The sequence below is a fragment of the Lathamus discolor genome, chromosome 1, assembly GCF_037157495.1.
Source record: "Lathamus discolor isolate bLatDis1 chromosome 1, bLatDis1.hap1, whole genome shotgun sequence".
Classification (NCBI taxonomy): domain Eukaryota; kingdom Metazoa; phylum Chordata; class Aves; order Psittaciformes; family Psittacidae; genus Lathamus; species Lathamus discolor.
Genome location: NC_088884.1, coordinates 146,317,728 through 146,335,948, shown reverse-complemented (window position 1 = coordinate 146,335,948; position 18,221 = coordinate 146,317,728). Strand labels below are relative to the sequence as shown.

The 18,221-nt window shown below is 41.5% G+C and overlaps 1 protein-coding gene across 3 annotated transcripts in view; it reads right to left on the bottom strand.

Moving 5' to 3' along the window:
• Positions 1-17,936, bottom strand: part of CCDC149 (coiled-coil domain containing 149) — a 52,379-nt gene extending 34,443 nt beyond the window's left edge. For 2 of the 3 annotated variants that reach the window (XM_065699661.1, XM_065699669.1), the window contains exons 1-3: positions 17,774-17,935; positions 7,745-7,906; positions 7,173-7,211 (exon numbers count right to left, since the gene is read on the bottom strand). In XM_065699661.1, coding sequence (XP_065555733.1) covers positions 7,173-7,211; positions 7,745-7,906; positions 17,774-17,845 — 273 coding nt within the window. In that variant the 5' untranslated portion in view covers positions 17,846-17,935. Of the gene's footprint in view, positions 1-7,172; positions 7,212-7,744; positions 7,907-17,773 lie in introns of all 3 variants that reach the window. The other variant, XM_065699676.1, reaches the window with a different exon arrangement.
• Positions 17,937-18,221: the final 285 nt, after the last annotated feature.

The window sequence follows — 18,221 nt, the reverse complement described above, 5'->3', positions numbered from 1 at the left end:
AGAAGACAGTGAAAATAAAAAGTAACTCCAAGTAGTCATCCCTGGCATTATGCACTACACTTGAAATTTGGCTCCTTTAACAATTTTGCAAATCTAGCTACACATACACACAGTGTTATTTTTCTTCACACCACTTTAAAAATGATGGATAGTAACACAGACTTTAATATAGCTCTCAATTCTCTTGCACATAAATCTTATTCAACGTTAAGAAAAAAAAGAGAGAAAGTTAAAAAAACAGGACTTTCTGCCTTTAGATACTGCCTGAAAAAGTAATTTGGTGATGGAGAAAGAGAAGGAAACTTCCACCATACCTTTCCAGTTTAAAAATATTTTTAAATACAAACAAGCATTTCTATATTGCACTTTACAGTCATTTATTTAAGTTTCTTTCAGCCACACCTTCAAACAAAGAAGAACACCGAATTATAGGGCTGACAGAAAAAAAGTTGGATGAAACATTAAGCACACTTGATGGGTGTGACTGATAGCAAATTTAATTGCAGTTTCTACTCCAATGCATTCACATGATTGTAATGGCTGAATTAATATGGAAAAACCTGCTTTGCTTACCAACTACCACTGTTCACTCCAAGGCGTAAGAACTGACAACCTCCCCCAGCAATAGCTTCCTTATGATAAAAAGCAAAAATCACTGTATTTTTCTCTTTAAGTTGAAGAACCATGTAGAGAAGACTTCTGAATTTACAGGTCCTGGGCATACTAAACAAAATACACTTAAGCTGGGTCATATTTCCCCACAGAAAAACAACAGCAAAAATCAAAGCTTTGCCAAGCAATCACTTGACATAGAATCATAGAATAGTTAGGGTTGGAAAGAACCTCAAGATCATCTAGTTCCAACCCCCCTGCCATGGACAGGGACACCTCACACTAAACCATCCCACACAAGGCTTCATCCAACCTGGCCTTGAACACCGCCAGGGATGGAGCACTCACAACCTCCCTGGGCAAAAATGTTAGAGGAAGAAGAAAATCCTCTCCTCTGAGTATCTGCCACGCTGAGAACCAGGCAAGAATCCCTTCACAGATGTACACCAGCCAGAACCTGACAAGGCTCTGCAAAACAAGACAGACTCACTTGCACTCACGTACCTTCGAGGCACTCAGCAATCAGAATTTTTATAGAGCTGATTAATAGAACCAAAAAGCCATTCTAGCAGTAGACATATAAAATGGGTACTTTTCCCTCCCTTTCAATGTGTCTTCTGTGTGTTAGATTAGCAGTGTTGTACGGGACCAAACATCTCCCAGCTGGACCTATAGCATTTGCTGAAGGCTGACAAACAAAATAAGGTTAACATCAACTACAGACTTCTTTATGAGGCCAGATTTTGCAAAGTAACTTGTTAACATACATTATAAGCAGCTACCGAGGGTGTCAGTATGAACTACCCATATCATGAGAAGAATTACTTGGCAGAAATTCCTTCCCTGTGAATGTTCAGTAAGGTACTTCAGTCCCTCCCTGCTTCCTATAGGCATCAAGTTTTTGTTGACAGCAGAAGAATGTAGTCAAAGAGAGACTATTTATTTGTACTTATACAAAGACTACTATACTACAATAGAAGAAAAGACTGTATCATTGGCTTGTTTTATCAGAAATACTTTAGCTGCTTAGTGATCCTAAGGACAACTTAAAAATTTGAAATAATGCACAAAACCAACCAAAATCCATTAAACATTAAGAGTGTTGTGACTAACAGTGTATTTTTCAACAGTGTTTAGGTGAAGGGGTGTGGACAAGTATCGCTATTCCATTAAGGTAAGACATAACAAGCACAGAAGAGGTTGTTGTACACATCAGATCTGAACAGCACTCTGAATTTAAAGAGGGACTATCACATCTAGTAGAATCAGTATTTCTGCTCTTCTAACCCCATGTTTACTGAAGAACCTATGTGCCGAAGAAACAAGTGTCACTTCTCAAAGTATGACTCTTAGTGGCTAAGAAGTTCTGTATACTGCTACCTGCTCCTAACCAATGGAACAGACAATTTCAGTGTGCAGCAACCCGTCTCTTCACCAGCTATGCTGTTAGAGCAGGCACAGCTTGAAGTCTATGGGAATATTGCTCTCCGATGTGCTTCAAGAGCAAATGATCTCACTGTTTTCCACCTGCTACCTCATATTATGGGAGTCAAACACATGCACCTACAAACCAGAGCAAAGCACACAGGTCTAAGTTTGGCACATGCATAATATTTTTCATCTTCAAACCCTCCGAAGAGAGAAGGAAATCACATTAATCTTTACAGCACTCTTGTGAGATAAACACAAAATGATTGCTTACCCTGTAGTATATTTTATCTGCAGATTTTATCTCATAGGACTCTGAAAGCAGCTTTTGTGCCTTAGCACAAGACTAGCAAAACTTCCCAAATTCATTAATTAACAAGAAATACACTAGCCATTTTTTTCTGATGCTGTCAAAAACAGTCATAAGGTAATCCCTGGAGTTTGTTTCGCAAGTGAGTTGTGATAGTCGAGTACATTAAGCTACAAGCTCGAAGTGGAAGTGAAAGGATCAAAATGCGTTCATTTGCGGTATGTCACAACATTCTCCTGCCTGAAACCTCTGGTCCTTCTGATGTTTTGCTTGCCCCAAAATGCCACACTCGTGAACTCACTAGAAGTAGTCAAGCTCTCTAACCAGCATCTCAGTTAAGTGTGCAACATACCCATGTGATGCCAATGATCACTGAAGCAGCCAGAGTCTTCATCTGAATGAAGCACTTTGGGACACCTACGGAGAACTGTAACAGTTAAGGACCACACTCTTCAGGAAAGATGAACACAAGTTTTCTAATAAGACTTTTTGCCTGGCTAGAAGAGTAGCTATCAAGCTGTGGTCTGTACTAGGACTATATCATCATTATGTTATAAGGCTCATTATTAAGACCCTCAAAGAGGGTTCTATGACCGTGGGACCCTCTCTAATGCTCAACAGCTGCTTGGAAGATACAAGATCCATTTGACTACATGAGGTTAACGTATCTTTGCCAATAGGCCAGCCAACTTCATAAGGAGAGCTTTATATCAGAAAATAAGGAGGAGGAAACAAGGAGGCTTGGGATAGAGTAGGCAAGCCAAGAGCCTGGGATGATGGGAAGAGAAGCAACACAGCAATTCACAAAGCAACTGAGCTGAAGTGCAATTCCTCTCAGCACAGGTATGTAAAGAAAGAAGTGCCTGTAGAACAGCATTGTGGGGAAAGCTCTCAAGCTTCTACTGTGGAACCAGCACACTTGGATGCCCCGCACAGGCCTGTCTTCTAACACATGCAGCATGAGGAACAAACAGGAGTTTGAAGACTGATGCAGCTACAGGGTTACAATATCAGTTGGATCATGCAGAAACTATGGGATAGCTTACACAACTGGAGTGCTGTGATGGAGGGGCAAAGGTTTTTTAGGAAGGACAGCAGGAAGGAGAGGAGGGGTGTTGCCCTTTGTGTGAAAGAGTAGCTGGAATGCATGAAGCCTTGCCCTGGGACAGGTCAGGAGTCAACTGAAAGCTTCTGGGTCAAGATTACTGGGCAGATCAACATGCATGCTGTTGTACTGGTTATTTGCTATAGATCTCCTGATCAGGAAGAAGTAGTAGGTAAGGCTTTCTTCATACAACTGGAAGAAGCTTCATGTTCACAGGCCCTGGTCCTCAAGAGGGACTTTAGCTACCCCAATTCTGCCGGTATCTGAAAACCATCCCCTCCCCCTTTTCTATTGTGAGAGTGGTCAAATGCTGGAACAGGCTGCTCAGAGAGGCTGAGGAGTCTCCATCCTTGCAGATACTCAACACCTGACTGGAAATAGTCCTGGGCAACCTGCTCCAGGTAGCCCAGTCTGGACCTGCTCTAGGTAGTCCAGTTTGGACAGAAGGATTGAACGAGCTGATCTCAACAGCTGCCTTCCCACCTCAACCATTCTGCAATCTTGTGATGTTTAGTTCCATTTAGTTTAATTCCTTATACATTTGAAATACAAATATAAGCCTTCACCAGTTAACATATGCATTGCGGCTTTATTTCTGACAGTCAGCCCCCCTGCAAACCCATTACCTTCAACTGAATGGTCTCACTGAGATCAAATTAAGCAAAACATATTTACGACTGTGGCCCAGCACGGTCATTTTCCTAAGCATGCATTTTACTTCACTTTTGTTTATTCAAAATATCTCATTTGTATTAGAAGAACTTCCATTTCATATAGAAGGTCAAAGGATTTATCAGTCTGTTATTTCAACAACAAAGCTTCTCCAAAACTGAAGTTATACTGAAAATTTAAGCAATGTAGATGAAAATAATAGTATAAATCAAGCTAGAAATCCCACCTATTATTTTAAGTTTCCCAGCATGTCAACACTGTCCAACAGATATCCACTATATGTCTGCCAATGTCATTAAAATATTCTGTATCACAGCAAATGCATATAAATGCATACCACTGCAGAACGGTAAAATGTCTGTTTATATAGGATGCACAACAGAGGCTCTGTAGACAGAGCAACTCAGGGGAGTGTCTATTGTTTACCACTCCCAGTGAATTTTAACATCAAAATCAACTCTTCATTATTCCCATCCTCCTGAAACATTTCACCCCTCCATCACCTATCCAAAAATTACCCTATACCTGACACCACAACACATTCTAAAACTACATTCAACTGCAGCATTTAATTGTCAATGTTTGGTAAGAGGGGCCAGGAAAGCACCTAACAGCTCACAGGCTGTGATAACAACACTAATGGTAAAACACCTACTGCAGGAAAAGAGATTTCAGTAGCACAGTTTCTCATTTCCTGTTCTAGTCAGTTGGCAGATGGTGATACACATGGAGCAATTTTGGGACAGAACCATCACAGAATTGCTTAGGTTGGAAAAGAGCTTCAAGATCATCGAGTCCAAATGGATTATGTCAGAAATGGGTACCACTGTGCACACAGCTTTGAGAGGGATAACACTGCAGAGCACTGCATATTGAGATACCTGTAAGTAACATCATTTTTGCACAAACAGATTCTGAATTAATTGCTTGCTGATACAGGATATGAAAATTCTCTGTTGCAAAACAGGGAGAGAAGGCACGGTGTGGGAAACAAGATCTTTTAAGAAGTCACAAAGCATAATTGATAATTATGCAGGTGAAAAATGAAGACATAAAGAAGAAGAAAGCAGCAATTCAAACCCACCTATTACCTCTAAGGTTCTAGATTACAATTTCAACAATAATTTCTCAGTTCTGGTCAGTTCTGGTGAAGAAACGTAACAGATAGCACATTGTTCACCATGTTTTCAGCTCATTTCTGACTGTGAAAACAGCACGTCCTTTTTCTGTCACACAAAATTCATTATAGGATTAGGGTCACTCTTTTTATGAAGTGACTGAGGTCAGAAATTTTTCCCAGCAGGCAACAAGGCTTCCGGGCAAAAAAGAAATGGAAAAAAATGCGGAGGAGCACAGACAACTTCACTCTTTCTTAGATGATAAAATGCTAAGAAACGTACATACAGTAATAATGAGAAAACGTTAGTAACTTGATTTCATTATTCTTCGATGCATTTCTCAAAGCAAAACTATACTCTTCTTCAGAAAGGTTGCCCTAACTATGCCAGATTATCCACCTTGATGCTGCAGACACACTTCTCAGGAAAATGAAAACTCAAGTACAATAACAGCCTGATGTATATATTGTCCTTGGGGGAGACCCATAAATGACCCCATTTGAGAACAAGATTTTTCTTTCTTTCACTGTTACCTAGCATGAATACATAACTTCCTCAGGGAAAAAAAAAAAAGAAACCAAAAATCCTCCCTCTTAGTTAGATCATTAAATGGGTTTCCCGGTACTTATCAGAGAAACATAGAATGGTTTGGGCTGGAAAGGACGTTAAGATCATCTAGTTCCCACCCCCCTGCCATGCACAGGGAGGCCTCACTTACCATGGTAAGATATGCCAAAACTTAATATAACCACAGCTGCTGAATTTAGACTGAATTTTGCTAGTATTATAGAAACAAGCGTCAGATTTATTTGTTTTGAAAGACAGAAGATGAATTAGAACAACATCCATAGGATAGAAAATCTCCCTTCCTACTTATTTCTGTAATGACCCATGTACTTTTTAATTGTATACAGCTCCACTTTTATTAGTCAGAATGCATAAACCTATATCTGGTCATAAATTTTTATTGGTTGTTGAAATAACAGGCTTTCAAATAAATTATGCTAAACAATGAGGAAGTTAAATGATTCTACACTGAGCCACCAACTTCTTGGCAGCCATTTGTTTAAGTGCCTGGAGTAATTATATTGCCTTTGAAAGTTAAGTTTAAAACAAGAAAAATGCTAAGCCCCTCATATGTTAAAAATAGTAAAAACTACATGCAAACTCCCAGGGAAAGGATGACGAGTAAAACTTCTGATCCATGCGAGAATGCAATAACCATGTTTTAAATATGACTAAAAGACTTTCAGGACTAGCAATTACAGTAACGATTTTTGTTGGTTTGGGCTGTTCCCCTCTTCCTGCTCACACACTGTGTTTTGGGTGCCATTTTTCTCTAAAAATGAAGATAATTTTAAGATGTGACAACCAATACTCCACAACAGGGGGACACTACCTGGATCTCTGGGAACAAAAAAAAACCACAAATGAGCAGGCGAAAAGATTTTTCAGTAAAAGCATAAAATGCAATTACCATTGTTCTTATCATTTACAACTCATAGAGCCCAACCGACCTGGGGGAGTACCTAATGGAAAACAGTACTCACAACACTAAATTAACAATTATGGAATGCAGACAATGCATTCCCAGATTGCTTTTAAGTATAAAAAGTCCTGTCACGAACCCATTCTAGGACTCAATACAGGGATAAACAACGAGGACAGCAATCTCAAGTGGCTGTACTCTGACCAATTTCAGTCTCAGGTGAACATAAAAGCAACAGCCATATATTCAAATTAACAATAGTTCAGATATTTCACAGTAAAACTTGTTTAGACAAAAGCACAAGAAGCCACTGTTTAAAAACTGAGGCTTTCAGGCAGAAATGCTTGATCTTCACCAGGATTTTTTGTTAACATTTTCACACTTTTCCCAAGAACTTCTGTAGCAGATAAATAACGTCAACTGAAAAATAAATCCTACCTGTTTCCTCTTCTCAGGCGGAAGGGATGGATCCCCATCCTACAAATAAATGGACATATTTTATTGGCAACTTAATTCGGAAGCCAGCAACCGTATTAACTTTCTGGATTAAATTTTAGAATGTATTTAAACTAAAAGGTTTAAAATTATTTCTAAAATACTGCATTTTGATTAATACCAGTAGTATTAATTTCAACTCAAAAAACCCTCTAAGGTTGAAGATTTGTTTATATTTCTAGAACAGCGGGTCATTACAAATTTATGTTGCATTATTTTTCATAACGGTACATTAAGTTGCTGTGGAATAATAATACTGCAGTCAGTTTTTAAATAGAATTATGACTGAAACTAATTTCCTCAGATCACGCACTGTCTTTCTGTGTCTTATGTAACAGGCACTACCTCATCAGTGTGGAACAAATGAGTAATAACATGATCACAACTGTACAACTGCAGGACTGCTGTAAACAAGCACCTTCACATTTTTACAGCAGTCATTATGGACTTCCTTCCAATTCTGTGAGGTTAACCCGTGTCCCCCAGTCATACAGTATTCATAAAGAACAACCTACAATCAGCTCCCGATACTTCTTTTTCAGAGACTGATGTCTTTCCCGCAACTGGTTGGCCATAAGCTTGTACTGGTCTCTTTCTTGTTGACAGGTATCCAACTCCTTGGATAGGATTAGCAATGCCTCCTTTTTGCTTTCGAGTTTCCTTTTGCACACCAGATACTGCAGAAGAGAAAAAAAACCATGTAATTGTAACAGGCTATTTCAGCTCCAGCCAATACTGGGTTTGAGAGGCTAAAGTATTTGTCCAAAAAGATGGAAGCCCCCCTGCATGAGATCGAAGTCTGCCACAAGTCATCTTAGCTTATTGATAACAATCATGGGCTTGTTGTATCAGAAGCTGTTGTATCAGAAGACTGAAATCCATTTGTAAGGATTGCTCATCCAACCACCATGAATTAGAAACAAATCAGCAATTCAAGTTTCTCCTCTTTATTTTCATAAGCATGAGGAATATATGAAACTTCACAATTTGGCCTGTAGTCCTGGGAAGGCTGCTAGAAGAAAGATTCCTTTGCAAACTCCCTTTCCTAGTTGTGTCCACAATACCCAGATGTTACCAACCAGCATTTCCTCCTTCTCACTTCCCTCCTTCTCCTCCCTGCTACGAGTGATGTCCTCTGGGCTCAGACTCCCAGCTGGACAGTGAAACAGGACCATGTTACAGTAGAAGGGGTAGCACAAGTGACAACCAAAGTTCACCTTGAGTCTGAAACAGTTACAGTGTGGCACCCTATTGGCCCAGGTAAAGGAAACTTACTCAGCTGTGATACTATATGCATGCTCTTGTTGAGTCAAAAGAATGGGAAATAATGCAGGAATATTGCAAAAACCTGGATGGAGAGGGAAGGCAGAGGCAGGCCTCCCCCGCCAGCCACCACCTCTTATGCACAGGGCTCACGCACCAAGCAAAGCTGAACTTGCAAATCTTAGCTGTTCTGCAGTAGTCTGACCTGCTTCATTGCCTTTCCGCACTGAGAGAAGGAGAGAGTAACGTGTATATCATCCTTTCCTGCAGTGGCTGAATGCTACCTATCAGAAGTTTCAGGCAACTTTTTTTCACTTAACATGATGTTCAATCAGCAGATTCTTCTTACCCATCACTCGACCCTCATGCTAAAGCATATATTTCTATTTCTGATGTTACTCACATTAAGACATGGAGCTAAATACTTTCTGAATGTGCACTGCAAGAGACCAAATATCACAGCAGTCATGAAAACAATTTATAGTTCCATTATATTCTCTGACAAGAATACTTTGTCATTATAGGCTCTTGCACAAAGCAAGAGCATCAGCACTTCCATAGTGTTCAAGTCAGTGCTGTTCTTTGGGACAAAAATCGTTACTCGTATGTACTACTTGCTTAGAACTGACTTTGTTAACAGCAATTTCAAGTCAATGAGAAAGGGAAAAGCGAGTTTGGTATATATTAGTATAGCCAATGTTTTCCAAAAATGGTAAATGCTTAGTTGCAAAAAAGCAGGAAGGGAATGAGAAAAGCCATTCCAAGAAGGAGTTGAACTCTCAAAAAGGACACTTCCACCTTGGATTAATTTTATTTCTGGCAATACTGAAGCTGAAATCCTGCCATAAATTTTCTGGATTATGATGCCTTGGCATCAACAAAGGCAACTGTACCTATGTACTTATGTCCTTACTGATACCTTATACAAATGTGAAGTCCCTTGATAAAGCACCGAATGGTATCAGATGCTAAACTTTAATATTGTCAGCAAGCGATTATAGTGACACAGAACTGTGTCACTATAAACTGCTTCAAATTTGATAAAATAATTCCTTCTCCTACAGTTAAATATTTGCCTCTGACAACTTCTCCTCTTTTTCCAGTTTCATCTCATGTCTTAGTCAATTCTAAATCTTGCCTTCACAAAATTGTTTTTAAATACTAACAATCTGATACAGTAATTGCAAATAAAAAGGAGTAGAAAGAAACCTCATAATCATTTACAAAAACCTACAAACAACAACAGAAAACAACAGCTCAAACCCCTGAACCAAGTAGCCTGTCCTGTTCGTTTAACCACCAGGAAGAATGAAGCTGGCCCACCCAGCCGACACCTACAAGGAGCAGAACAGACTATACAAGGTACACAATGGAGGGGAGCAAAGCTAAACATCTCACCTTCGGACACCCACACCACCAGCTCCGAGCCTTGCCATGAGTGCTGGTATATGAAACAGCGCACAAGAGAAATGGAAGCCAACTGGAGCATGTGGATAAGACTATAAAAAATAATATCTGGCAAGCAGGAAATGCAGACCTAGTGCTAAACAAATCTTGCTTCTGCCATGAGTCACAGCCCTCCGCAAAAGACACACTCAAAGCATAAAAGAAGGCTTCACCTTTCACCGCAGCACAGGCGAGAGCAAGGGAATTTTTCATTATCTGTTAGGTTTAGGATAATGAACCATAAACAGACAGTTGTGTTCAGGGTCTAAATGAAAAGGAATAATGATCTCCTCCTTGTTTTAACTTGATCAATTATAAACTGATGATGTGCCATACAGAAGGAACAGGCTTGGCATTTCTCATCAATGTTCTGTTTGGATTTTACTAACAAAATGACCACCTAGAAAACTTTTTGAAGCCATTCTGCCTTTTGCATATATTGACTTTCCCTAATAAATGGGTTAAAAATAGTGATAATGCAATCTGTTTCCACAGGCTTGGGGTACAAGAAACAATAAAGCCACAGCATTTCTGTGGAATTTGATTATTCAACAGAACGATGTTTCCAATTCCCATTACCATTTTTGAAGGAAAACCAAATTTTACAAAGACAGGTCTCAAAGAGTTTATTTAATATATACGCTTCTGAATGTTAAAATAAATAAATACATAAAAGCATGAATAATGTCCATAAGGTGACCTAACAACTGTTTCACCAGAAATGGATTCTGCTTGAGTCCCCCCAACAATTTCTCATATATGGACAAGTAAGTGCAGCAAAATTGGTATGCTGTCAAAATGTACATAGGACTTTAACAGCCTTTTTGGAGCGATGCACACAATAAGGAAAATTAACTCAAACTGTCTGACAAAAAATATTCAATAGATGCTTCTGGCATTCACATAGAAATTTCTTCCTCTGCAACTGAGGGAAAGCCTATGCCTCATGTATTGTCTACCAGTGAGACAAGCAAGTGAATACTGTTACGCACTATACCTACCTTAAAAAAATATTCCTATTGTCTTTTGTTTCCTTTCAATTGATGTTCCAAAATAATCTTTGAGTTTAAAAAACAAAGTTAACCAAGAACCAGCTGCTATACTTTCAATCTAAAAGCTACAGCGTACAACTTCTCCTATCTGTCTAGTGACTTTTATCTACCAACTTGCTGTTATCTGCAATAAAGCAAATTATAATTGCTACAAGGAAGAACATGATAATTAAAGGAATATATGTGACATTCTACGTTACTGCCTGAACTGTTTTACAGCCAGATGACTACTTCAGTGAAATTGAGTAAAAAGAGACTGACATTACAGGAGAGTGTAACTGCTCCAAGGTGACCCTCTACATCAAACTCTTACTATTTGTCCATTGCTATTTTTAGTGACAAATCTGCATAGATCTCATTAATGACGCTGTAGACATGGTCTAATAATCTGATGAAGCTGGGAGAGTCACGGTTTTAGACTTGGGGGGGGTGGGGGGGTTAACCAACAAACACACTGAATTTCTATCACAAAATAATTTCTCTTAAATTAGTACAAATTACTGGCCTATACCTGGGTATTTAATAGCAATTAGCAGGAAAATATCTAATTTTCTGAGGGTAAAAGTAGAGATACTATCTCTAAACCGTGCTTTGGAACCACTGTGTTCTCTCAACACTCCAGGACCTAGCGTCCTCCCAAATGGCAATGGGCGACCACATTGTACATAGGCCTGGTAACCTCTCAGAGAATTCTACTCACCGCCTTTTGAACAAGAGATCCAACTGCTATTGAACTGTGTGAAGTTGTATCAAATTTCTCCTCATTGTACTCTTGGAGGCAATTGTGTTGTGGAAATGACAAACTGAAGAGTCCCAAAATGCATTGCAACATTACTATTTGGGGTGGTTTTTGAATGTGTTTCAGTAATGTTGCTCCCCTTGACTTCAGATTAAACTTCAACTTATCTGAAAGAATCAAACACTCAAACCCAGAGAAACACACAATTACTGGCCTTTTGCCTGCCATCTCATCTCATGTCCTCATCTCTGATAAAGCCTGAGACAATGCAGTGTCCTTGGGTTTATCCCACAATATCAGCTCTGCTTTTCCTGCTGCCCAGGGATCGGCTTCACTAGCTACCTCCTGATTCTGAAGCACAAAGCAGGCTGGCATCATTCACTGATGATATAAGTGATATAAGCAGCTCCCCAGAACACCACATTATCTTCACTAGTCATTTAGGAATTACCATCATTTGATTAGTCAAAACAACAATATTTCACCCAATGGCAAAATATGGCCCAACCCTCTACAGTTTTGTATGCTGTGCACTGGATTACATTATTAATTTATTCGTGTTTGTTTCTCAATACCCTGTGGGTATCTTAGTCCAACATGGAAACATGAGAAGCAAACACTTGTTTTGTGTGAAAGCCCAGCATGCAGGTTTCTGTAGCCCCTCTCCCACAGCTCCTCAGAACTCTGGAGGGCAGTGCCAGTTCTTTTAGTGTTTCCACTTCCTTTTCCAAATGACAAAGGTGTTATAATGCCAACCCAATCACGCAGGGGCCTTAGAGCATTCAGTCTACTTCGTTCTTCCCTACAGCCAACTGGTATTTGCCTGCATTTAGAAAAGCTCTGAAATTAGTGGCTCCAAAGCCTGTCAGGTTCCCTCATCTAGGTTTGGTGAATTATATTTCATTCTCTGTTTGAAAAGGCAACATGACAGAAAGTTAGATATTACAAACATGAAAATCTCACTATTTGTTTTTCCTCTTCTCTCTTGTCCACATAAAATTGTGCAACCTATAGGAAAGGCATGCTCTGCCAATTACAAGCAGGTTAGGTTTCTCACTCAGAATTCATGTTTGGAACATTCACCTATTCCAACTACAACTACTGCTCAGCAGTTGAGTGTTGGATAAATAATCCGCCAAAATCCTTTCTCCAAGTTTTAAGTTGGCAATTATTAGGCAAGGGAATTCAAGAGCACAAGCGTGCTCCTTCCCTCTGCAGTGCTGAAGACCAGACATAGTTAATAATAAAGAAATATCCTCTTGAGAATGACAAATTAAATGGAGACTGAATTTCCTCAAGTTTTTTTTAGGAGGCACAGTCACATATGAGTAGCTGTAAAGCATACAGTAAATGTTCTAATGTGTGGGAGGTGACAAGAAAAAGGAAGCATTTTGACATTGGATTTAATTCTAGAAGTTGGCAAATCTGAGAGAGAGAAGCATAACGGACAGAGGACCACTCTAGTCTGATGGGTTTCCTAGGAAACCTTTCTTGCTTCCAGTGGAAATCACCGCCAAAAGTGCATGTTCTCCAAGCAGTATTAAATTAGGACTAGTGCCAACTCTCAATGAAGTGAATGGAAGCACACTCACTGACTTCACCAGAAAGGAGACCAAACTTGTAGAAGTGAGCTCTCTAAAGCAAGGGCAGAGGTAGTCTTGCTGATTATATATACAAGGACATGTAGTGACAGGACAAGGGGGAATGGTTCTAAGGTAACAGAGGGGAGATTTATATTAGACTTTAGGAGAAAATTCTTTACTATGCAGGCAGTGAGACACTAGAACCAGTTGCTCAGAGAAGTTATGGCTGCCCCATCCCTGGAAGTGTTCAAGGCCAGGCTTGATGGGGCTTTGAGCAACCTGATCTAGAGGAGGGTGTCCCTGCCCATGGCAGGAGGATTGGAATTAGATGATCTTTAAGGTCCCTTCCAACCTAAACCATTCTGTGATTATATAGAAGCATTTTTCCCCTACCACACATGATCTCCCAACAATGCTTAACTCAACGCACCACCCTAAGATCATGCGACCACTTAATCCTTTCTCCATCACTGATTCCGTCACCATCCTTAGATCATATGATTCCAGAACAGATTACATGGAATTAATGCAAAAACTGAAATCACATTCTTGCCTCGAACAAAGCTCATATATCGTGCTTTCCACTAGTATTCATGGGATTTAGTTATGTTTCACTTCCCTTATGAAGACAGGAAAACTGACCCACTAAGGAGTTGACTCACATGAGTTTGTAAATCACAGCTCAGCTGTCAGGCTGAGAAGTATGGACATTTAAAAACATTTAAAACCAGTCAAAACTCTGCAACCAAGATTTTGGCAACCAATGTTATTTTCAAGAATTCCATTCTCTTCAGTAAAGAGTACAGTACAAGCACCTTCCTGCGACTGCTTTCTAGCAGTGCACTCAGCAAACCAACTAGTAACAGTCATACTTTCCTCTTTTCATTCTCTTCCAGGTTGGAGAGGTATTCTGTTTGCATCAAGGATTTATCTTTTTTTTTCTTTTTGTAAATAAGAGACATTCAAAGGCCTGTTCAAAGGAATGGGCAGTAATCTGGATCGTATTTTGAGATTTATGATGATCACTTGTTTCTGAAGGAAACAGCCAGTTCACTGCAGTCTAGCCAGCAAGAAAGTTCTTGCTATGGCTCAGTTTTATTTGTGTCAAACAAGCAGTTATTGACCAGGTCTTCATCCTACAGCTTTAGACAGGCTTTCAAATATCCTAACCATGAGTCATTATGGGAGGTAAATATTAGATAAAAACCCAAGCAAAAAATTAGGTGGTAGCCCAACAGAGTACCTTTTATATATATTCATCCACCACCAATAGTTGAACTCAGCTGAATAATGGGCAAAATTTATGTGGATTCTCACTCCTGAAGTTTGTTCTTTTGCATTCAATGGAAATAATGATTCTTTGGTCTCCTTCAATATTTGCTAAGTAGGTTTTGTCCCAGTATTCCTTCCTACATCATCCTATTCATTTGGTTTAAAGAATGTTCAAGTACATGTGCTGCAAAGATTGTTCAGAGTTCTGGGTACACACTAGACCTGAAATGGATGTGGTTGTAGAATAAGTGGAAAAATACATAAACATGGAGGCAAAAGAACAAGCAAGAATCATAGAATCATAGAAGTTAGTGATGAGCATAATTAAAGCAGAGAAAGAAACGTGAACTGTTCAGCCTGGAGAAGAGAAGGCTGCATGGAGACCTCATAGCAGCCTTCCAGTATCTGAAGGGGGCTTATAAGGATGCAGGGGAGGGACTATTCATTAGGGACTGTAGTGGCAGGACAATGGGTAACGGGTTCAAACTTAAACAGGGGAAGTTTAGCATTTTTTATGGTAAGGGTGGTGAGGCACTGGAATGGGTTGCCCAGGGAAGCTGTGAATGCTCCATCCCTGGCAGTGTTCACGGCCAGGTTGGACAGAGCCTTGGGTGACATGGTTTAGTGTGAGGTGTCCCTGCCCATGGCAGGGGGTTGGAACTAGATGATCTTAAGGTCCTTTCCAACCCTAACTATTCTATGATTCTATGAAAGGGCAAAGAGCAGAAGGCACTGAAATGAAACAAAGTCAAAAGGAAATTAAAAAAAAAAAAAAGAAAAAAAAGAGTAAACACAGAAAAAGACTGGAACGTGACAAAAAAAAAAAAAAACCCAAGCATTGTTTTTATCCAATGAAGAATAAAAAGACAAACTACAAAAAAATAAAGCTGTGTGTACAAGTGTTTGTGTGTATATATATAAGGACCAAAAATACATCCTACCACTTAACACCTGCACTACCACACTTAAAAAAAATATTACAGTTGCTTTGGCAAATACTTCAATTACTCCTAGATTTCAAATTTGAGGACTGAGCTTGTGGAAATGAAAAAGAACATGACCATAGATCTGATCTCACCAGTTTCTGGAGATTCTGAACTGCATTCTATGTTTTAACTGTCCAGCATCAGCAATGTGAGAGTGTTTGTTTAGAGCTACCATGTCTTTTCTTGCCTGTGTTATATTTTGAAAGCACTTCGCAATATTTACAAAATGCGTTTTGAACAAAGCTTTAATTATCTTGGCAGACACTGAAGCTAAGAGATCTGGAGAAGCTCTGTGCAACTGAGGATACAGGAAACTGGAAAAACTTATCACAAGCTGCTTCAGAAGTTAGAACCACTTCCTCACAGACCCATTAGGATGTTGCTGTTAATGGGTAAATCACGCAAAGTTAATCACAACAGCCAAAGGAAGGCAAAAGAGGAAAGCCTATACCCTTACAGCACATGCTACAGACTTCACGCAGAAAAACAGGCTGTAAGCTTGCTGTGGGAACAGAGGGAAAGGAAGGAAAAATGAAATGCGAATCACCAGGCCTCCAATTGTTCCTGGGGAAAAAAAAAACCAAAACTATATGTATGCTTAATTATTTGCAATAATGTAGCTTAGTGCAGTCATTAAACTTCGCAACTATCAAGAAGCCCCTAAACCAGAAACAAGTACTCAATTTCAGGATTAACTTTTTAGGTTAAATCATATCAAAAGTAAAAAAGTTCCAAATTAAGTCTAGATTACTTTTTAAACCCAAGAATAGGGATGTTTCCTTTGAACACACCTCATGAATTGTCTCTGTCTCTTACCTTTCCCTGCTATGTGACACCACCCCACCACAAAATAAAAATCCATTTGGTAAATGAGATGTCAGATGCAACAGTGTACAATCAGGATACTACTGGAAGTACCCTCTTCATTTTATTGTGGACTGGTCTGTGTGTTTCCAAGCACTGTGTGCACAGGTAGGCTCCCATTCTAGCACAGATCTAGGCCTGTACAAACTCCCACTGAACTTGCCTAGACAAGTGACAGGTTCAGGACCCTAAATTTACACTTCTTTTTGACAGGTCTGGACCTTAAGCTATGCTGACATAATATAACAGAGGCAAAGCTCTCCTGAAACCAGAGGGATTCATCTGTGAACATCGTACTCCAGGACAGTAGGCTCAGTCTGGTTCACTTAGGCTTATGCCATTTGCACAGAAGTTTTGCTAGCTGTAAATAGAAAAATACTATTTTTATACCTACGCAAAATTAACGCAATACAAAATGCAATGTAAAAATCGGCATGCCAACCTACTTCAAACTTTATGGGTTTGCCTGTCAAACAGACTTGATGATACCCCTGCAAACCACACTGACCTCAAGTTGTTAGAGTTAGGTAACTTGTCCTACATGAAAATGTGTACCTGCAGACACTGTTGATCTTTTAATGTGGATACAGTAGATAATATCATTTTCTACTCTTATATTTTAAAAATCCTCCCCTTATTGAAGCTCAGGGCCACTGTTATTATGGATTTTTCTCACATTATACAAATGACACCATGGGTCTCAAACCCTCTCATTTCTGATTCAGATTAAGTAAGAAAACAAAGCACATGCCGCAGGAGTGAAGTCTTGGGACCAGACCTGTCACCCTCGCTGCCGGCTGCAGCAGGGCCGCGTTGCTGCTGGACTCCGCTCCCCGCTGGCACCAGGGCCAGGCAGAGGCCTCACCCCATCGCCACAGGCGAGGCCCTGGCAACTGCCAGCCAACAGCAGGCTCGGGAGCCTAAACCCCATTTCCGGCAGCCACACGCTAGCTAGTACACACGAGAGGTTCGCAGACACGCGTCCCCCAGTACCTGCCGCCGTGCGCGGTCGGACCCGGCAGCCTGAGGGCGGTTGGCGGCAGGGCAGCGCCGCGGGGCAGACGTGGCCGTACACCTCAGCCCTGCCTGCCTACAGCTCAACGCCACGGCGCCGCCTGCTCCACCTGCCGCGGCCGAGCCGCGGCGGTCCTGTGGGCTGCAGGCTGGGCCCCCTCCCGATGGCTATGCCCCTCGCCGCACTGAAGTTTCCTGAGGAGCGGGTCAGCAGCAGGGCCCGCCCGCGCCTCTCCCCTGGCGGCCCCGAAAGGGCCGGTGCCCAGGCCGCGCCGCTGCAGGCATGGCACCCCTGCCCGCGGCTGCCGGGACCCCGCCGCCTCACCTCGCTCACCAGCCCCTGCCAGTCGCTCTCGCTGCGGTGGGAGCCCATGGCTCCAGCGGGCCGCGGCGGCATGCGGCAACGAGCGGCTGCGCCCGCCCCGGCCTTCTGCCGAGGAGCCTGCGGGGAGAGGCGGGGCCTGCGGCCGCCTCTTACCGGCAGGCCGGGGCCGCCCAGGGGCGTCCCGGGCACGGCTCTGCCGGAGCCGGGCCCGCCGTGGCGCTTCAGCGCCCGGGGCCTGCCGCGGCCGTGCGCGCTGAGCGCTGGGGCGCCCGGGCCGCCTCCACACGGCGGTGTTCCCTGGCAGAGCAGAGCGGAGCGGGGCCGGGCCGGGCCGTGGTGCCTGGGCAGGTGGGCCGGTGCGCAAGGGACAGTGTGGGTCACAGCACGGCGGCGCGCTGCAGCTCCTCGCTGCCAGCGGCACCGGCCTCGGGCTGTGCATACGTGTCCG